The following is a 22,663-nucleotide window of genomic DNA, read 5'->3' as shown; positions in this document are numbered from 1 at the left end:
ACTGAGCATCAATGTGTCAAACTTTGAGCTAAAGCAAAAAGCAAAAGTTGTGTTTTTTTAATTTGCCAGATATTCTTTTAATGACAAATATAAAAAGACTGAAAACATCTCATTCTGACTGCCTTTTTTTTTTTTTAAACAAATGGTCTGTTTTTATAATTACAAATACTGTGTAAGACAATACCTTCTTTGTACTGCAAAACCAACAAGTACAAGGATGCAATCAACTTTCTAAGCGTCTCTAACTTTGAAACGTGAATTATTACTTTTTTAAATTCGGAAAATTCTTAGTAACTGTTCATTTTTGTTAGAAGATAACTCAAAGTACAACAACATCTAGACCTGTTTTTAAAGGAGCTTTCTTTCCTGATACATCTCTGAACATATGTACTCCTTTCGAGTTCAGTACATTCACAAAATAGCTCAATTAAGAACAGCATCACCAATGAATCGACTACTGGAAAGAGACAAAATTTACCAAACATACAGAAATATAAGTTTTACCATAGCAATTATGCATATCAAAAGATGACACCTGTAATTAATTTTTAGAAGATACAAAAAAGAGAAAAACCTGAATTACAGAAAAGAAAGTCATATTTATTTAATGAAAAACTAGAAGTTAATAAAAATTAGCAAATACACAAAAAATATACACAAACAGCAGCAATACTATGTAGTGACTTACAAGGGGGGGGGGGGGGGGGGGGCAGGAAGGGGAAGCAGCGGCCAGAGACCAGACCGCTCAACATGGCTTGTCAGTCAAAGGGGGAGGAAAAGAACACAAACGAAAAACACCAAACAGTATCCTTTTCAACAGTACAATCAATCTACAAACAAGTTTTTATGATTATTTTACAACATTTCCTGTAGAATCAATTCTTAATACAAAAGATGCCCATTTTGGGTGTATATATATTTTCAGTGGTTTACTGTTGACTTATTTTAAATATATTAGTGTTACTACATGCAACTGCTTCCTGTAACTTAACAGCCTTTCCTTTTATTTACCTTCATATGTGTCTACCCTCCATCTACCAAATAATTTGTCTGACAGTCAAAGATGGTTACCCTACTTTCCGCTAAATTAAATGCAACGGTTTTAAACACTGGCCTGAAGAGGTTCGATTGCCGTTTCAACACATGGATATAGTTACATTGATGCCTAAATTGCCATTTTCTGCAAAGAGCTGTGCAATGCTGGTGTCAAAGACTAGACAGTCACTATTCATAATGGCTGTTGCAATTCCCTCATGGATAGATCGAGGAGTTGCTTCCCAAGTCAATCGCCGCCTATGACCGTTTAACTCAAGTCGATAAGCAAAGTTTTCTGCTTGCTTGCGGGTTCCTATCAGCTGTACAATTGCAAAGAACTGCTGGTGACCATCATATTTTTCCTGTTTCTCCAATACTAACATGAAATGAAAGCCAAAACAAGACTGCATCATAACCCAGTCAACAGCACCAGGAAGATTAATGTCTGTAGCAAGGAACACTATATCTTCTCCCTGAAGTGTTGTAATTGACTTATGTTGATGCATCAGATGTGGCATGACAGCATCCAGAGAACCTTGCCATTTACAAGAAGCACCAGGACATGGACAGGAATAAGGCCTAAACTCACACAGCTCCTCATGGTCTGCTTTTTCTGTGTGTGGCAAAGTTATCTCGCATCCAGAAGAGGCGTATTTACATGGGAATAGTACAGAATTGGCAACTTTCTCCATAGCCAGGTTACGAATGGAGCCCAGCGGGCCTCGGCAAGTTGGACAGCATGTGAGCTTGGGGCGACAGTTGCTACAAACGAGATGGCCACTCTGACACTGAAGAATTGGTGGCAGCACATAGTCAAAACACACCGGGCACTCAAAGAGACTAGCCAGGTCATTATTGGAAGCTGTAGTGCCCGTCAGCGCAGGCACCCGCTGGGATGGCGTGCACTTTGAGGTACCTGTAGGTAGTGCTGTAGCAGTCTGACGGCTCATTTCTGTAACAGAAGAGAGAAACGGGAATGAGGATCTAAACACATTTTATTTTCCTCTGCATGCAGTTATTGCTGAGTTCAGTAAGAAGCTTCAAATGAAAACGGATATAAATGAAAGCAAAAAACACATACTGCAAACTGTGGTTATGTTACGTGTAGAATATCCATTGTGCTGTATACAATACAGAGACTTTTATGACATGCAAGTTTAACAAGAAGTTCTGCTAATTATTCTGAAGTGCAATTTACCTATTGGAAGCTGCAAGGGAGGTAAATAAAGATACACTAAAAACGTAACTGAAATCCTCAAAGAAGTTTGGTGGTGGTGGTTTGGGTTTGTTTTTTTTAACATTGCAGTTATGAAATACTCCATCCAGACCTTATGTCTAACAACTAGGAGCACAACAGAACAATTCTAAGGCTGAATTTTAAGTTGCGGTGTACTTAGTGAGATGAGAAACTCGCCATTTTTAATGAAAAAAATGAACTTCCAGATATGAACTTCTTGGTGATCATGTTTACGGTATAATTTTTTTAAAGAACTGAAAAACAGTAGCAAGGAAAATCACAGCTAAGAAGATTACTACACTGCTTTTTTCCCAGGATAGGACAGTGATTCTTCACTTTCATTACTGTTACTAAAGCCCATAGCTTATAAAGCACATCCACTGCTTCAGCTTCCTGAACTAAATCATTTGTGAAGATACCAGAAAAGCAAAGCAATTATTTTATTGAATTTCTGAAATAAGACAAGAAATTCAAAAGGTTAAGTTTGAGAATTAATTTCAGCATACACGTATTCAAACACTTCCAGTGACATGAAAAGGCACTGTTGATGAAATTTTACATTCAGTGGAGTTTACACTGAAGTTCTCTTCTTTCAAATGTCCCCAGACAAAAGTTCCCAGCTCTCTGACCAAACAGCTTGCTCAAGCGTTCCACAGTTGCGGTAAAAGCGCCGTATTTATTAACATGTTACAGATGCTGTGCTTTTTCCAGCACCCCCCAACTCTCCTTCTTGTGCAAAAGGAATTGCTATTACTACCAGAAAAAATAAACACTCCGTTTTGCAAAGATAAACCTTACCTTTGTAGGTTAAGGAAAGCTAAGTAAAACGCTACACAAAACTGGCTTCCGTTACACAGTAAAATTCTCAGCCACCTTCAGTGCTTCTCTGCAAGTACACCAGCTCTGTATCTGTCACATATGCATGAAGCTCTCAAAATAAACCTCATCTTTAATCTCCTTGCTAGTGGACATGGGAATATTAGGCAATAGGCAAGCTTCCCATATTTAGCATCATTTCACCCCCAAACTTACTCATACTTGGGCAAGATACCTCAAAGCAGCACATGGCGTGCATGCTTCTGCAAGACATGCACCGCTCAGGGCACGGAGCAGAGGAACTAAGAGATTCCAACACACGATATAACTTATCCCTTGACGTTCAAAAAGTAATCATAGGCAATTTCAGGTTCTTCTACAGAAGCACCTCTCCACAGTCCAGAGCTAGAAAAACATGAGTGTCTAACATTTGGTATTCAGTCATTGAGTCTCACGTGCCCGATAACAGCATCATCTCATCCCTCCAAAGCCTCTTCCTTCATCTCAGGCTTGTTGGACTAGAAATATCCAGCTCCCATCTTTGGAAAACAAAAAACCAACATACAGTGATTTTCAGTGCCGGGCCTTAACTGATACTGTGAAGGTATGACAGGAATGTTTGTATCTTTTGGCCTTATTTTCCTACTGTAAGGCATTCCAGCCAAGATGAAAGTTTAAGATATCTGTGACAAATCAAACATATGTTCCGGGGAAGCGATGCCACACCAGCCTGTTGTGAGGAGGACTCAAATGATAAGGCCTCTGTGATAACTGAGCACTGCTGCTGTTTTTCCCCCACACCTGTGGGCAGGAGGCTCATGATGGCACACTGCAGTTCTATGCTCTGGAACTAATTATACACGGAGAATAACTGTACAGGGGAGAACAAATTCTGAGCACACTGTTCGCTTGGAAAGACCTTAGGAATCACATGCACACGAATATGTAAAATTCAAAAACTGTTTCCCTTCAAATATTGTAAACACACACATTTCGGAATTCTAAGTTTGTGTGCTGCATCTTACGTGAGCCTACATGTCCTGATCCAGGGATCCCTGAGTAACCCACAGATACCACCAGTGAAAACCACTGTGTTAGACCAGTTCCCCAGGCAGTCTGACAGGCTGGGTGAGCTCCGATTTCTTTAATTACACCTCTCAGAGCCCGTTCAACAGTTAAATTAAGCAACCTACGCACTTTGCAAAAGACCTTATGCACTCATGTACTTCCCACTTAAGCCTTCTAAGCTACACAAGCACAAGAGAAAAGAACCGTACAGCCCTGTTTTATCACCGTTTCTGTACGTGACCAGCCTTCACACACACCTTCCACAACCGAGGACCATCCAAATGAGCGGGGAATGAAAACGAGCAGGAATCTGTGAACCAGACCATTAAGATTAGCATGCAGGGAAGAAACTGGATAAAGCTATAAACTGTAATTTACCAAGCCTAAACCTGCCCAAAGCCCACGTTTTCATGACTCTTAGTAACACAAAGATGAATAATACATCATGACGGAAAAGTCAGAGAAGTTCATTTTTTATAGCTATCTTTAAAACTACAAGTTAGTCGCAAATAAAGATGTTAGCTGTAATACATTTAACCGACCAAATTATCAAAAACATACAATTACAAACCAAGTAAAAACAACTAGAGAACTGGAAATAAAGTTTAAAGATGGTTTTAGTTACAAATCATACACTACAGGTGAAAAACCCTACACGCAATATTGGTTAATAGGTTATCTTTGTTTGCACACACTGCGAATAAGTCTCTAAGCAACAGTGACAAAGTAAGGTACACAAAGTGCCATCTTCAAAAGTATTAGTTCCCACAACAGAATTTATTCAAAAGATTGTACAAATTTGAAAAAGCTTAACTAACAGAAAGAATGAAAAGGAAAAAAATTGTTTTAGATTTCCTAGTTCTAGATCAAGAAAACTCTGTCCTTGATGACATCAGAACGCTCCGACCTGTTGATGAAATTATTCTTAACACCGTTCTGGGGCAGGGTGAAAAACCTATGCTACCGAGATCTCCCAAGGGACACGATTTCAGAGCTCCTACAAAACCAGCTTGAAATAGTGCACGTAACGCAGTTTAAAAACCACTACCTTTGCCCTTGCTGGTTTTACTTCCCGGCAAGCACGCACACAAGACGCCCTTCCACGAACAGAGAAAGCTGGAGGCAGATTTCCCCGTCATAGAGAGCGAAGGAGCTCATTGCGTTTCCGCGCGGAAGAGACGGGCGGGGGGCGCGGGCCGGGCACTGCCGCCGCCGAACGCCCCTGCGATGCCCAGCGCGATCTCGCGCCGCTCCGCGCGTTCTTGTTACCGCTTCGGGCCCGACCTCCCCCATTTACGGCCGCGCACCCTCCGCCTCCACCGGCTACATCCGCGCTCCGGCCCGGCGCCCCAAAATGGTTCCCCAACTTCCCCCGCCGCGCCGCGCCGGGCCGGCTCCTCCCCGCCGGCGCTGCCCCGCGCCCGGCCGCCGGCGGAGCAGCGCGGCCCGGCCCGGCCCGGCCGCGCCATTGGCTGCCCCGCGCGGGGCCCCGCTCCCGGCCGGCGCACGCCCCGCCCCGGCCCCCGGGGCACGCAGCGCAGGGCGCGGCGCGGGCGGCCCCCGGCGGCCATCCGCGCTCGGCAGGCGGGCAGGGCCCGGCCCGGCCGCAGAGCCGGGGACGTGACAGCGCTCGGCCCCAGACCGGCCGCCAGCACCGCGTCGCCTCCTCGCCCGCACGGCCGCGGCGTGTGCGAGCACACAGCTCCCTTACAGGTCACCGCGGCGTCACGCGGCACAAGAGTACGGGCTCTGCCCGTGTCGTCACGGCTACCTCTGCGGGTACGTACAGACCGACGGATCTGATGATCATCTTCCCTAAATAATTGTTTTTAAAAGCTATAGATTCCATTCAAAACTCTCCCAATACCTGATTTTCACTTCCCGTTCCTGCTATTTCAAGGACATTGCTCAAGTTAGCATCTTCTACTGTAGATCTATAAAGTACCCAATCAACAAGCATTTTCCTCATTTGTATAAAGATGATTGAATTAAGCAAAAGAATAATAATCTCAAGGAAAAGACCAACATTTGCAACAAAGTGGCATATTTGAATACCCACATGGACCATTAAAAAAAAAATTAGAACAGTTTAAGGATAAAGGAGTTGGAAATCAAGTCAACACGCTTGCACGATGTACATGCTGGGCTCAGAAAAGCTCAGGCATTATGGAATACAGACACAATGATGGTAAGACCATGGAAATACAAGTTTCAGTGGAGGCAACAGAAGAGCATACTGCAATAAATTGTTTTGGTCACCTAAAAAGTAAGGCTACAGTACCCGAGTAAAGAAAATTATCTTTAAAAATGCTTTCCTACTACTTGAAATTCAAGACCTGTCCGAGGAAGACTGTGGAAGCTTTTATCAGCACTAAAACACATGTAAGTAACACCCAACTACTATTAATGAAAACTACTAACTCGATACAAGGCACGCTTCAGCCTCACCCTTAAGCGTGCAATAATCAACATCCCCACCAGTTAAGAGTCAAGTTTCCAAACGAAACTGAAAAGCTGAGAACCAGCAGAGAAATGGCTTTCGAGAAACTAAGAGCGTGTTCTGAAGTGTCTGAAACACGCCCTAGGCTTTCTCTCCTGCAGTAAAGCAGCTGTCCCCAAACCAAACCCCCAGGCCCTTCGACAGGCTGGCTAATGCCATGTGCCCTTTGCCATGCTGTGATATAATGGATGACACCTGAAGAGAGAGAGAAAGCCTTTGAAATCCCAGATGGGTAAAAGAAATTACAGTGAGAATGGCACGACTCACTCAATTTGCTGTTTAAAAACGCAGCTGAAGCGCAGACATAAGGAAAGCAGTTTCAAGAGAAATCCAAGAAGATGATGCATCTCCCATGCCACAGAATTAACAGCAGCACGCGGGAACGGACTGATACCCTTCCAGCTTCTCATCTTCCAAAGGCGTTAGCTCCAGACAGCATTCTACAAATCACATCTCCTGCATTTCACTGAAATACGGGGCACTTCCGACAAACTCAAGTTAACATCATCCACTTCTGCAAAATCATCTCTCATATCAAATCGATTAGACTTGGGTTTAACATTTTAATTCACTTTTGAGAGGGTAACTGAATACTAGTTTTGGGAAAAAACACAAAACTTCTGTATAGTTAATCTTAATGGCTGGAAGGGGAAAAAGTCTCATTATATAACGCTGAAGAGTGATGCAAAGATGGCAAACAATGCCTTATCACAAATATCTGTACGTGATGCAATAAAATCTTTTTTCAGTCACATTTCAGAACTCATCGATTTCAGACTTCCATTCAAAATGCATTCTTAATGCATTACAGCCATCAACAAAGGAATACAAAATCTTTCAACTTTTTCAACTGTACAATCATATTTGAAAGTGAGACTTTAAAAAACAATACCCTGTTGCAGAGCACTGCAAATAGGAATACTTCACAACAGTGTTCAAAGCTGTGAAAAACACTGACGGGTTACTTTTTTCAAGATGTGATATAAGCCAAAGCATGACAAAACCCAAAAGCTAAATGAACTGCTGAAAATACTTGTTAAATAGGTGTAAATAAAAATTAAGATACAGAAATATTAGCCAATATCTTCAGCTATTTGTACAATTCAATATTGATAAATTCTGTAAAGTATTATAAGCAATCTTTTGTAAAATATTATAAACAATAAACTGAAAAGATTAAAGAGTCACCGATATTTCTCTGGTGGCAGAAGGAAGGTTTCATGAATGCAACAGAAAAAAGAAGTGTATGTATATTTAGACACAAGAATGGGGGATGTGTGTACACATATACAAGTATACACAAAGTGCATAATATCATGCCCAAAAAACTGCAAGTGTTATCGATACACAAGTCCCAAGTGAATATTATCTTGAGAATGAAGGTAATTAAAAAGCACACTTTATTCTGATTAAAACGGAGCACAGTGTATTTTAAGTAGGGAATTTTCTTGCAATTTTTAAAGTAACATTAGGTTAATTTTATATCAAAAATTCTTAGGATACCATATTTTTGTACCATAGCTGCTTTATTATGAAAAGTCTCAAACTGTCAAGGATATCATCTACGGCACTTCAGAAAAGCCAGCTTTTCAACTACCTGGACTTACTATTTCTGAAAATAATTTTCCAAGGAATCTACCTTCCCCGTCTCCCTTCTTACACTCAGAATCGTCAATGTATGGCAAAAAAGAAGGGAAAAAGACTTTAGCAGGCTCTAGTGAAAAGATTATCTATTGCCCTCACCACCACCAAAACCACACTTCAGCAACCAAACACATGCAACATTAAATGTCTTACGCACAAGTGTCTCAGAGAATAGCTTGTGATTGTTTTTTTTAAATTAATACTTCAAATTTCTATTTAAGTTTCAAAAGGCATTTTAGGCCCCAAGGTCTTTCCATTTTGAAGTCTATCAATTTACCTCTCACAGCTCTTGGGAGATGTTGGATCGCAAAGGCCTGGCACAGTTAACACCAAACGCATGCTTGTTCCTGCAAATCTGACAACACTGGACACGGAAACACACATCCCTGCATATACACAGCCTCTGTGCCTACTGGCCTACCACAAAACTTTTAGGGACAGTTCATGATGTAAATTATTAATCAACTACATAACACAATTTAGACTCTTTACACTCTGGTTTTGATCCATGAATTATGAATTTTTTCAATCCTTCCAGACACTGTTTTCTTTAGTGCCCTTAACTATACGCTATTTGTCATTTCAGACACCTCAGGGCTTCTCTTTTCCTGCAGAATAACCAAAAGTCAGAGCAATCCAAAGTAACAGAATATTATAAAAAAAGACCAAAAAGTTTTACAAAATCGAAGCAAGTCTCATGAACTTTTTTTTTTTTTCAAAACATCATCTATTCAGTTCATCTCGTTTTCATACAAAACTACAATAACTTCCACTACCTCGTAGTGACCCAGCCTGCCTGAAAGTGCAGGTAGTTTTTCTTGCACCTCAAGACACTCCCTACCAAGCCCTCTTTCCTATCATCAGGAAAGGAAATCCCAGTGGATTTATATAATCACGGAATCAGTCATTCTTTTTGTGGCCACCTCTGCAGTGAACCAGCAGACTTTAATGCTCAATACTTCTGATGCTATCATATATGTTCTCTTGTACACACACTATGATCACCAACCGGGTAGTGGGCAATCCAGATCTCCAAATCCAATCCATACTATGTGGCACATGTAGATACAAACAGCACTACGTAAACACAAACAGTATTATTATGCCCATCAAATTACAGTGATCTGTTTCTACACCAATACAAAAACTTGAGCCATGGCTCGTACTGTTTGACTTCTGCTTCATCACTATCATTAACTATTTCTCCTGCCTATCCATGCCAGAACATTAAACGTCAACCCAGGAGGTGTTTTTTTCCAGCTATCAAAAATTTTCTTTCCAACAACTTTATAATGCCAAAGTAAGAAAGAACAGTGTCCTATAGAAGATATACAACAACCACATAAAAATCATATTAGCAAGCAACTACTACCATGACTATAGCATTCATTTTTAAATGCAACAAAAAACTTCGTCAATTTTAAAAAGTAAATAACTCATACTCTAACCAACCAGAATTTTCTATATTCTAGAGAATCAAGATCCAAGTTAGCATGGAATATCGGAGACTATACCACTATGATGCTCCAGTCTTGCAAAGACAGACAAGCTCAGAAACAAAGTTCAGAGAAAAAACAACTAACCGATAAACCCCCAAATTTCATTCTAGAATGAAAATCAGAAATGTCTGATCAGTAGCAAAAATCTGAGTTTGGACCATTCACTCTGTACTACATAATCAGAGAACATCCCAGCTTTCACATGTCTTATAATTACACAGCATTAAATAAAAAAATAGGTTTATCATAGATTCAGACTATCAACAAGCTCTACAGCAAATCAGGATGTCATCTTTTGAGCTTGGAAGGAGAGGAAGCAGGACAGAAAGCAAAAGCTAAGGGAACTGTAAAGGAAACGCCTGAAAATTCAAGCTATACTAAAAACAATTTATCGAATGCCACCGCTAGAAAAAGAAAATGCAGCAAAACATTAAATAAACTGGTATAAGCAACAATAGCAAAAATTACTGATATTTGGTAATCTATTATAATAAAAGAATGTTAAGTCACAAACTAGATATTGAAACAATCTTTTCCTTTACACATACTTAAACAAAAATACAGAGAAAAAGAATTGTTTAAATACAAATCAAAACCAAACATTTGCATTAAAAAGATCATAGACCATTTCCAAACTGGACTTCACCTATTTTTCCTTTTTAAAAAAAGGCAAATAACTTATCTTGCTGACACTGCCAAATCCCACCTATTACGTGACACAGAAACACTGCTCCCAGCTGTACACGGCGCATTCTTGCACTGCACCTGAAGTGGTGCTCCGGGACAAAAGCCTTCTCTTGTCTCCGTTCACCAGCTCTGTACCCTCAGTGCCAATATCGGTGGTCAGTCAATGGCCAGAGCCTTCCTTGACACAGGACACCTGACCCTCTGGCATGATAAACCACGGTATGAACTCAAAACAGCAGCTGTCCCACATTAAGCCTTCTCAGATCCCAAACTGAACGTGTCCTTCTGCAGCCTGCACATAGTTTGTGCTTTTTAAAGGATTCAAAATAAAGATGGCAGAAACCACAGAATCTAACAAAATAAAGAAAAACTTCATATGAAAATATAGACAACTCTATGCAAACAGTAACAGGAAAAATAGGGGGTTTTTATTTTTTAGCAATATCTAATTTCCTTCCACTGTGTACAGCGCATACTGAACTGAGCTGCATCAGGATCCTCTTCCAACAACAATTCACCCCAGTAATTTCTATAAACACAGGTAGGCAGTTACCTCTTAAAAAGTTCCAGACATAGCACGTTGCAATAAAAAGTCAGGCAGGCATACAGGAGGATCAGCTACAAAGTGAACTAGCAACAGCTAGTTGCAAAAATTAGAAAATTATTTTTCATCCTGTAACATCACTACCATTCAGAAGTAGGTAAAGCAGGAAGCACTTAATTCTGTTCTACAAGATATCATAGATGGGCTTTGTATACCAATTACACTCTAGTTAAAAAAAAAAAGGGGGGGGGGAAAACCAAACCAAACCAAACCCAACAAACCCTCTATAAATGTTAACAGCAAATCCTACCAAGTGTGACAAATTGGGGGCTGTGTTTCTTTCCTCAGTCTGATTTTGCAAAAAACTGTATTCTCCACTGCATACTGTAATTGCAATGCAATATTGCATCACCATTCCTGTGTCTGTGGCAGACACAGGGCAGAGGGTGTGGCACGGAAGGGCCTACCTTAATTCAATAAGGCTAAACTGAAACGAGCACCTGTACTTCGATGCATCTTCACATACGCAGTCTTTCTGCAATAACTATTCCCACTCAAATTCAAGACCTATTTTATGCTGAATATTTTTTCTGTATAACTAAAAAGTACTAGGGAGCAGACCATCAAAATACCCAGATCTGATCAAGCAGCAGGACCTGGCCTACAAAAGAGACTGATCATGACACAGAAAGCTGCTCTGTAGGAGGAGTCAGGACAGGATTACGTACATTGACTATTTTTATAAAGATCTCTCCATCTCGTGCATTGCTTACTTTCATACATCTTTCCATCTTGAATAATAATTTATTCTTGTGACCTTAGCTTGTTCTGTATTCCTGTATGCAGTTCTGATGACAGTAGGGCCCTGTGAAGAACGGCAACCTGACCTGCAGAGGGTGAACACCTAGGGGAGGGCTTGGAGAACTGAGATACTGATTCCAGAGTACAGATCTTGGTGCCTCAAGTTACATGGAACATGAAATCTACAGGTAAGTACATCCAGCATCACAGAGCACAGAGTAGTGACACTGAAAGCCTAACTTTTAACTCATCAGAACTTTGCATTTTTTCAGAGCTTCTAGTACTAACCTACACATAACCTCTAGTTGTTTTGAGGGAGAGTTTTTATAAATTGTGGCTTTCTAAAAATCCAAATATCTAATTTTCAGAAGCTAGAACATTTAGAAGCACGTCAAATAAAGACAATGTCTTTAATTTTATCACACCCACAACACAAAGAGAATAAAATGCACGTTTTAAATGTAAAGGATCAAGTTCATATTTTTAAAATAGACATTTCTACATTTTGGAAGTAAGATTTCCCTACTATGGATACCTAATTCAAAAAGAAAGCTATGGAAATGTAAGATGGGACACAGGCTTTTGTATTTTGTTGCTACACTGCAGGTAGAAAATAAAGACTACTGAAATTATTTACGTTGTAACAAATATAAGACCTCAGTAAAAGAAGTTGAACACCACAGTGGCATTTTCACATCTGTGATGGTTCCAAACTTTTCAGTACTTCATTTCTTTAAACATCCATCTTCTACATGTCTTGTGTTTCTAGCATTCATTCTTTGAAGTACATATGCCTCCATTAAAACCAAGATGGTTTACTTAAGTGACCTAAGTTCTCCCCACTCATCAGCTCTGAATCAACTGTTTCTGTACTATTGCTGCACAAAGATTCAATTGCCATCATTAAAAACATTTTTTTAAATAGTTAATACAGTGTTCTCAAAGTCTCAAACTTGGCTACTGACAAGTCTACCATGGTCACACTCCTGCACAGCGCAACAGCTGTACTGCTTTTCATGAAAACATCTAGATATTTCAGAATGTGGCTTTATCTCACAAATAAGAGCACTGTTCCAACAAGTATTATCAACCTGAGGCACAGCAAACAGAAATGGGTTGAACTGCTGACTCCACAGACCATTACGGTATATGAAAAGACCGAGCATTCCTCGAAACCTTTATTTAAAAAAAAAAAAAAAAATAAAAATTAGTGGTACTAGAGCATCAGTCTGTGGCATGGGAGACGTGGGTTTAGTTCCTGTTTAGTTCTGTCACAAGTTTCTGAGTCACCACAGGCAAATACTTCCTGGCTTTTTGAAATACCGTAAGTAGCTGCAAGTCTCGGACATTAATGCAAAAGGTAATGAATTAACTTGATAAGGATACTAAATTAACACTGTAGACCTATTCAAATTTACTTCAGGTTAGTAATAACTCAGTATCATTATACACTAATGAACACTATGTTAAATTATTTAACATCTCAGTTTTTACAGTCAGCAACAGTCAAACTTCAATTGCTGTTTACTTTCCAACTCCTGCTCACATCTGGGTAACTGCCCTCTATTCATTCCAATATTTTGTACATCAAAGAGACAAATTAGAGAGACATCGGCAACACCCTTCTTGCTAATTCTATTGTATCTCATCTGAAGGCCTCCTTCTGAGACATCAACTCCATATTAACGTTTTAAGGAAAGCAAATAAAGTCATCTTTATTTAGAGGGATCCTTGTATTACCAAAAATATTCCCTAAGCTTTCTTTGTGAAGATCCAACTACCCCGCTTTTGAATTAAGTGATTCAAATTCAGCAGAAAAAGAGCTCTGATGCAAGAGAACTATATGTTCTTTTATTATCATTAAATTCTGATCAGGTATATCTCAAATGCAAGCAAAATGCACTATTTCACTTATTTGTATTGCTTGGAAAATACTTCATGGTATACAAAATTAAAACTCAACCATAATCACTCTGAAGTCAGGCCTGAGTCTGCATCACAAAATAAAACACAAGATATTATAAATGGTTTGGAAAGGATAGTAGATTTATCTTTCTGCTACTTCATGCCCTCTTTATCAGCACTTTCTAAATTCAACACCTATTACCACATCATGCTCTACAAAATATTCTCCTCTCTTCTGTTACAGTTAAATCAAAACCTGAGCCTGTGTTGCAGTGCTGAATTGTCAAACACCAGATTCTAACAATGACTCACTAGAGCACAACTGTAAACTTCAGTATTTTTTAGCCTTTTTCTTTTGCAGGAGTGTTACAAAAATGGATTAGGTTGGAAAATCAAGCATTCAAAAATTAGGAAATAATAAATGTAAAGGTAACCCTACATCTACTCCCTCATATGCAGATTAAAGAATAGCCTTCATGAAATAATCTTTTTCCCCACACTCAACTCCTTTAGTAGATAAGCACTTGTACATCCATGGAAGAATTATGACTGTACAAGGAACAACAACTTTTCCTTAAATGGAACACCAGATTTTAAAATAAAGCTGTTTAGGGCAGCAACTGGTTCTAATATGCATAAAAGTGCTCTTAAAATTACTGCTTGACAGGTGCTGTTTTAGAAGCATGTCCATCTCAACTTCTATTACGGAATGCATACTTTTTATTTGCAAAATTTCCTTTCTAATGATTATACTTGACCTAGCACAAAAGCCAGACTAAAATTTTATAGTACACCATCAACATCTGCCAGACAAATTATTCCCTAGTCACACCTGTGCAACCAGTCTTCAAATTACATCCTTAAGGTACTTGCATAATCACACAGATAATGGCCATGTAGAGATGAACCCTCCACAAATTAACTCTAAACTGCATTGACACCTTCATGCACAAAAAAGGGGAAAAACTTCCTGTGAATTAAAGTAATTTTGTGATTCTAGTTATTGTATATATGTGCATATACATTTCAAAATAAACAGTTATTCGGAAATCAAAATATTAGTTGAGCAGGACATTGTCACAGCTTTTACAAGACAACAACTGCACATGCACATAAGAAGGAGGAAAGGAACAAGACTTAAGGCTCGTATATAGGCAAAAGCGAACAAGTTTACACGAATTTAAAAACTTTAGTTAAACATGAGAAGTTTATCTTGTACACCTTAAAGTGGGGTTATGTATGTGTCAACATACAAAGTATATTGAGGATTAAAGAAGATTAAAACATCTGATCATAACACTGCAGCAAAATCTGAGTCCTATGTTCAAAAAAATGGCAGGAGCTAGTGAGGTTTCTAAGAAGGAAAAAGAAAGAAAGAAACAAACAATAAAATCAGGATCCATTTTCAGTGACTTGAGGACAGGATTAAGGTCTTGGTTCTAAGCTGATACAGTGAGTTATAGTCATTATCTTTTTAAGAACTGCACAGTTACAATACTTAAGAGCTTTTACATACTGAAGAAAATAACTGAAGAAATAAACTGAAGAAGCAAACAACTGAAGAAAATGGTCATCTATAGCACAAAGAACAATCCAGATACAGGCTCCACGACCCCAGGCATGCACACACGGTATGTCAGAATGCAACTCCACCATTTCTACAACAAACTAAAGCAAGCTGCTACCAAAAGGAATGGTTGTGCTGCCTGCCTTTGACCCATTAGTTTTCTTTCTCTTTAAGGTATCGTATTCAGCAAGATCAGTTTTGCGCAGTTACTGACACTGGCACACCAGGAAGACACCAGAAGCAAGCTGGCACCGGAGGGTGACACCGTTCTTTATAGCTGTAAGCCCGCACTTATTCTGATCCCGAGTGCACGCACAGTGACAGGGTGGCACCTCTTGCAGCAGCACTGGCTCTTATGTTACGATGCAGCAAACTACTCTGGGAAGTGACCCAACCTTCACAGGCAATTGGTTTTCAACTAAACTTGGGACTAAAACTGGCCCATTTCACATTCACATTGGTGACAGCAACACTGCAAGTTATCACTGGCAGCCTGAACAGAAACTGTCTGTAGCTACTGCAGAACTGTACCCTGGATGTGTCACAGCTTGTTCAGCGCTACGTCTTCTATTATTTCTCCTTTCCTAACACTGATGCGTTAACAGCAACTAACCGCATGTTTTAGAAATAGCGCTGACTTTTAGAAAAATCATAAGAAAAACTAACTTTTAAAACCCACTTCAAACTAGTACCTACATCACATTTCAGCATAAAGCAATATGTACTAAGATTTACAAAAGAGAACTTAGAAATCTAGTATTTCAGGTGTCATTCCCTTGCAAAACAAAAGACATAGAACTTCCCCTCATGAAAGATCTGTAACATAGAGTAAACAGAAACAACAAAGATAAGCCTTCTAATACACCTACATTTCTAAGCTAGACACCAGCTCCAGCAATTTTTATGCAAAGGAATTTATTTTCAAGCTTTTCCTCCTCTAATTTAACACCAAATTGTTTTAAAATACTTCTACTCCAGTTACAACATTTTCAACCTTTTGACAATCTGTACATTAGCAAAATTTAACATTCAAATTTCCTTTGTATATAGATTTCCTTTGACATATTTCATCTGAACTCTTATTTGAAAATAACTCTTAAAAAGTGTGTCGTTCTAAATGCTCCTCCTTGACAGAGTTCAAAAAACCAAACACAAACACTGAAAAGCCACTGTGGTCTTTCATCAAAGACCAAATGAATTTTTGCTCCGTTTAGTACTATATGCAAGAACCGTATGAAAGAACTTCAAAATATTAACTTAAAGACTTCATGCCACACCAACCAAAGCTCAAAGAATTGTGGTTTCACTCTAAAAGAACTGATGAGTAATTCTTTAAGCAGAAGTTATCACTACAGTCTCCTTGTTTTTCTTCATGTCTCAGCAAGGTCATCATTTGCTACAAGAAAAGATACCAACCTGTTTCTAGATAAGGCAAGCAAAAGAGGAAATGGTCAACAACAACTGTCTGTAGATGAGTTTGTTGCACTTTTAAAATCAGTTTCCCCCTAGGATTATATTCACAGTATTTTTTAAAAATGCATTTCCAGATGCAAAAGGACTTCACCACTCAAATAACATTTCACTTCTCCACTGAAAAGACAGCCAATCTCAGCTACCGTATTCAGCTTCTACAGAGAGAAACAAGTCAAAATCAGGAGTGCACCATTTGGTTAACTGCAATTATCTAGCACTTTATCTGATTAAAGTACTGTGGAATTAGTAACCAAATCTCTCATTATTCCTGTGATAACACAAAGAATCACCATTTTATAGATTAACCCAAACAGGCATATATTTAAAATAGTTATCCTGGGCATTACATAGTATGTAGTCTGGATTAGAACTAGAAATATATACATATATGAAGTGTGGCATAAAACCTAAGAGCATTAATGGGGCATTAATGCTAGGGTTAGTCTTCTTTCTCTACCTAGTAGAGCTAACAGCTAAACACACTATGTTGCAGCATAAAGCAACTCCAAGTCTCCAAGTCACTAATTTAAGAAGTTTTTTTTTTATATGCAATTAAGTACTAATAGTAACAGCTCAGGTAAACCTGCAGTAACATCTCACAGTAACACAGTTTTCACATGTATCTCTCCATTTCTAGTCCACGATGTGATACCGTACACAGAAAATACATATCAAAATTGCATTTTTATCATGATGCTGTACATTTAAGACATGAACAGTCCATACACTTTGAAAAAGAGTAAATTGCTTACAACAAATTTTCTATTAATGAAACAAAACATTTTATTAAAACAACAGTATGTCTCTACCTGTCGTGTATTTGTTAGAATCACAAGGCATATCCCTTACTATTCTGTTTTAAATCACAACTAGTTTTCAATTTCATTAATGCTGATTTTCCTTCAAAAACCACAACAACAAAACTGAGAAAAAAAATCCAGTAAAAACGATCTCCTGCATCTACAATGTTCATGATGCTTAAGACTGTAAGCTTCCGAGAAGAGATCTGAAGCTTTAGGCCCTAAATGATGGATGAGATGAACTAGAGCTTGCCAGCGTCCTTACTTCACTGCTACTGTTCTTTGTAGCAGGTAGTACTTAACAGCACCAACCAGGGACTCAGGTAACTACAATCAGCAGCTGGAAACGCAATTTTCACTTTGGCTTTCTGCAGACTGGGTATGTGCACTGCAACTGCAGAAGTGAGTTCCTTATGTGTGTCCAGAATTTCAGATACCATTGATTTACCTTGACTATTCTGGTTCAGCTTAGCTCCTGAAAATGGGACAACCATTACAGCAAACACACACTGATAATCTATTTGGCAAAACTCAGTTCAGCTTTTAAAGCTGACAGTTACAAGACTACAAACACTACTACAAGCAGAAAAACAAACCAAAGTGATTCCAACTTAAAATTAAGAACATCATGTTTCCCATAGGAGCTGCAAGTATAGTCTTCCAGAATGTTTTATGTGAAGACCAGATTTCATAAAACTGTCCACTTCTTTGAATTTTTGGACCAAAGTAAGTTGCTTCTTATGTAAACATGCTCATGCTCCCCTCTCTTCTGCATTAGAGGCAGGTGTCTGACATCTGAGCAGTACCTCTTCCTCAATTCACGCTAAGCAGACAGCAGCAATTATACTCAAATCTACGTATTGAAAGTACTTGTTTTATTTAAAATATTTATTTTCCTTAGTTCATACCCACTTAGTTGGAGACACTGAATTTCTGAGCTAATTCCTCTAGTATAGTCAGATTAATGGACAAAGTACTTTGCTCATCATTTCATCAGCTTCAGAATTCTTGAGTCACAACAGATTCCTAAAACTACACCACTGATAGATTACTTTTGTCCTTGTGCTTCCCTGTATAAATTTTCACTGCTGTGAAAAGCACTAAAACTATTTAAGCACATTAGTTTCCACCGAAGTTAACACAATTATAATTTCCAGCACTCGATTTTTACATCGACGTGACAGTGTAGAAGAAATCATAAAAGCAGAACTAATTGATTTATTCTTTAGGTATACTTTCCAAAGTTATCTTCTGCAACAGATGACTAGCCCATAGATCAAAGTTTTATCCTAAAAGCCTTTGTATTCCAATGCCTCAAGTCTTCTTGAAGATCAGCTTGAATAACTCAGGGTTGAGAAGAGTCCCTTCCATTTTTCCTTCCCCCTCCTGGAATGCACCATGCTAGCCTCAGAGTTTAGAAAGGACATAAACAGACAACTGAAACTACATCCCCTGAGTGGAATACTCACGTCCTTCATGACCTAGTCCAATTAGCTATGAGCTTCCTAACATCCAATCATCTGCCACGTTAAACAAATTAAGTCACTTTATCTAGTTATTTAGCATGAAAATAAACTGCTCATTACAGAGGAAAGGTGGTGTTCATCCAGGCTGGCTGAAATGGAGACTGAAGAGAAAATATTCGAGAAATATTGTACATTTACAGTTACAAACGAAAGGTGAGCTTATAATAAAAGTGCCACCAGTTCACCACTGGAAAAGAAACTTGGTTCTTCTGAAGAAACACTTAGGATGCTTTGCCTTTCACTACAAACGCTATTGTTTTCTGTCCTTTTAAAATCGCGGAGAAGAGGAAAGAACACAAGGTCTCCAAGCCTTTTAATTTCACAGGGGAAGCCGTGGGATGAGCAAGAATCTCCCCCACTCTTTGCTCTCACCGGATTAGAGAACAGGGAGACAGCCCAGGAAATGTCACTGAGGGGCAGCCAGCAGCCCATTTACTCCGGCAACCTGTTTCCCGCGGCGGCTGATTCCGCCGGGACGCCCGCAGCAGCAGGCCGCCCCCGTCTCCCCCCCCCGCCACGGCGGCCCAGCTGACCTTCGCCGGGCGCCGCTCCGATCCCGCGAGCACAAAGCGCACCGCGCGGCGAGGCCGAGCCCGAGCCCACAAAGGGGCAGCCCCGCGGCCGAGGCGGCACAGGCCCACGCGCGGCGGGCCCTCCGCTGCGGCCGGGCCGGGCCGGGCCGCCGCCTCAGCCTGGCGCACAATAGCCGGTAGAACGGCTCGGAGCCGCCCGCCACCGCGGGGCCGCTGCCCTCCGCCCCTCAGGACCTGCAGGCCCGGCCGGGGAAGAGAGGGGCCCGCTGCGCCTCTCTGCCTCGGGCCGGGCTGCCTCAGCCTCCGTCGCGGACGGCGGCGCGCGCCTCGGCCGCCAACAGGAAACCGGCCGCCCGGGCTGCGCTTAGGCCGCGCCGGGGCCTTGTCCCGACCCTCCTCTGCGGCCACCGCGCCGGCCCCGCCAGGGCCTTCCGCGGGCGGCAGCCCCGCGCAGGGGCCGGGCGGGGAGAGGGCCCCGCCGGGCGAGCCGCTCTCGCCGCTCCCAGGCCGCTCGGCCTCCCTCCGCGGCGCGCTCACCTGTGGGCGCTGGGCTGGGCGGGACCCCGCTGAGGCGGCCTGGCTCCCCCGATCGTGCGGGCTGCGGGGCGACTGGCTGCGCCGCTCTCGCCGAGACGCTCGGTGCCCGGCCCGACCGCCCGAACCGACCGCGCGCTCCCTCCTCCCTCTCGCTGCCGGCTGAGGAGACACCGCCACGGGGGCGCGCCAGCTGCGGCGGAGCGTTCCTGCCTGCCAGGCGCGCTCCCGAGGCGGGCGGGCGGCAGCGCGCGGCCGGCAGCACGCACGCGCACCCGGCAGCGGCGCGCGGGCCGCGCTGCCCAGCTCCCGGCGCGGCGTGGGCCGGCGGCGCTGGGAACAAAGGCGGCTCCGCTCCGCGCCCGGCCGCTCCGTGCTCTCACCCGCTTCCCGAGCCCGGGGAGAGGCCGCCTCTTACCTGCGCCGCCGCTGAGCCCCGCCGGGATCACGCGGCTCCCCCGCGCCCCCGAGAGCGAGCGAGCCCGTCGCGGCGCCGCGTCCTGGGGCGGGGAAGAGGCCGCAGGCCCGGCCCTCGCCCTGCTGCGCCCGGGGCGTCGTGGCGGCGGCCTGTTCCCGGTCAGCGGGAGCGCTGCCGCGCTGAAAGCCAGGGGTTTTGGGACGCCCGCATCGGCGAGGCCGCGGCGTCAGAGGCCCCGCTGGGCTCTGTCTCAAGGGCTGGTAATTCTGTTCCGAAAAATGGAAGCGCCCTCGAGAGCGGCCTGTCTTAGAGGCCGGTGACGCCCCGCACAGGAGCGTTCTGCCGATTTATGGGACTACGAACAACAAACTCCTCCTCCGGGCTCGTCAAGGACTTTGCATAACTCGGGCTAGGCCCCTGTCCAGCAATGCCCTAAATACGCAACTTTCCGCACATAAACTGGATGAAGTTGATGGAATTACAAGTGTGCTTACATACACTTTGTTGGATTAGGACCCTGTCCACCTACTGAAGCTATTGAGAGGTTTGCCAGAGGAGAGCCACTTATTTTTAAATATTTTACTGGAAATAAAGTATTTACTGTCATTTCAATTTTTGAATGACTGAAGCTTTTTTTTTGCTAGTTGAATTGGTTATCCAGATGGTTCTCAATATCCTCCTCATTTCTTTTGATGACCAGAAAGCACTTCTTTTTTGTATAACATTTTTTTCTTGAATATGCCAAATCTGCTCTTACTCAGAGATTTCGGCGATTAGTTTTAAGACAGCTTCTCAAAAATACATGATGCAGTACAATATGCACCAAACTCACTATTTAAGAATCCTCCTAAGTATAGATAATATAAATTATTTATTGTCAAAGGATGACATCTGTAAGAGTGTAACTTCTTTGCACATAATTTTTCCTGGCACATCTTGTAGCTATGCAGTGGTTATTAAGCCTTTTCCTTTAAGTATTCATGACAAGCGATACACATGGCAATGATTGCCAACCCATAGTTGACTTTACTTATTGAATACTTAAGGAAATACATTATGATTAAGTAAAATATTATTTTTGTTCTGGATGAGAAGGACACATTCCTGAAACAACATGTTATCAATATTAGAGGTTTTCCTTTCCGCCTTTGATTTTAGTACAGAATAGGACCAATCATTTGATGTATTTTTAAACATGTGGAAGTCTATTCAGTAGTGGAAGTTTCAAAAAAGGTAGTCTTCTATAGGCAACAAGGAAAAAAGCTTCTCTAATAGTAGCAGGTAGTATTTTTAGATAGGGGAACCAGAATGCTTATCAGTTCCAGTAGTCTGTGGTTTCTTACAAAGTATCTCTGTGGTTAAGGCTTTGATCCTGCAAACACACACTAACTTTTTGCTAAAAAAGGCAAGTTAACTAGAATCTCACAGTTCTGTATCAGATCAATGCATTGCTAGTTGGTCAATGTTACTAAGCATTTGCTTTTCACTGAAAGGAAACTAGTTCCTTGAGCAGTGAAAGTAATTAAACCTAGTTTCTAATGGATTTTTCTCCTTACTGCTGGAACCTCCCACTTCATGTTCCTGCTAACCTCACCTCTGAAATACCTCCAGCTTGTCCATAGACCTTAACCCTTTGTAGCACCGCAGCACACTCATGCCTGTAACTGACAGCTGCCCCAGAGAGAGCACCCAAGGCAGCTGCTTCCCAGCTGTGTGCATACACCCACAGCTCCATCACCCAGTTCACCTCTCCGAGCTCTCCAGCTGGCAGACCAAAGAGTTCATGTTTCCCTCCTTCCCTCTATAGCACCACTTCTCTCAGTCTTCCTCCACTATTCATCATTACACTTCAAGAAAGTTACAGGAACTTCACTGTCCTTGAGACTCATTCCTCCCTCAAACTGGGGTGCAATTAGCCCAGTTTCAAAAGTTAGTAGAAAGGGCTGACTGGAATAGACCCCGTAGCAAGATCACGCAAGCTCCATTACTGTAGGAAATGAGGGTTAAAAGGTCTCAAAGACACATTAAGAGGTCATCTAATGCATCTTCCTGCTCCAAGGTAGAATCAGTTATGCC

The 22,663-nt window shown here is 41.6% G+C and overlaps 1 protein-coding gene across 4 annotated transcripts; it reads right to left on the bottom strand.

The window, feature by feature from the left end:
• Positions 1 to 718: 718 nt before the first annotated feature.
• Positions 719 to 20,607, bottom strand: SIAH1 (siah E3 ubiquitin protein ligase 1). 4 transcript variants are annotated; one of them, XM_086621089.1, is made up of 3 exons: positions 5,205 to 5,225; positions 4,414 to 4,466; positions 719 to 1,987 (listed from the first exon to the last, which is right to left on the bottom strand). In XM_086621089.1, the coding sequence occupies exon 3, from the start codon at positions 1,983 to 1,985 to the stop codon at positions 1,137 to 1,139; it is 849 nt and encodes a 282-aa protein (XP_086477215.1). In that variant the 5' UTR covers positions 1,986 to 1,987; positions 4,414 to 4,466; positions 5,205 to 5,225; the 3' UTR covers positions 719 to 1,136. The 4 variants fall into 4 exon arrangements, with proteins under 4 accessions (XP_086477215.1, XP_086477216.1, XP_086477214.1 ...); XM_086621090.1 differs by lacking the exons at positions 4,414 to 4,466; positions 5,205 to 5,225 and adding an exon at positions 20,588 to 20,607; XM_086621088.1 differs by lacking the exons at positions 4,414 to 4,466; positions 5,205 to 5,225 and adding an exon at positions 20,173 to 20,224.
• Between the last annotated feature and the right edge of the window lie 2,056 nt (positions 20,608 to 22,663).

Source organism: Tauraco erythrolophus, chromosome 15, assembly GCF_009769465.1.
Source record: "Tauraco erythrolophus isolate bTauEry1 chromosome 15, bTauEry1.pri, whole genome shotgun sequence".
NCBI classification, from domain to species: Eukaryota; Metazoa; Chordata; class Aves; order Musophagiformes; family Musophagidae; genus Tauraco; species Tauraco erythrolophus.
The sequence above is the reverse complement of the archived record's forward strand: the minus strand, read 5'-3'. Positions and strand labels throughout refer to the sequence as shown.

Coding starts and splice junctions, on each gene's coding strand:
- SIAH1 (XM_009983612.2), bottom strand. CDS start 5,295: ATGACGGGGAAATCTGCCTCCAGCTTTCTCTGTTCGTGGAAGGGCGTC. Junction 1,988..5,204: donor TAAAACCAGCAAGGGCAAAG/GTAGTGGTTTTT, acceptor CTTCTGTTACAG/AAATGAGCCGTCAGACTGCT.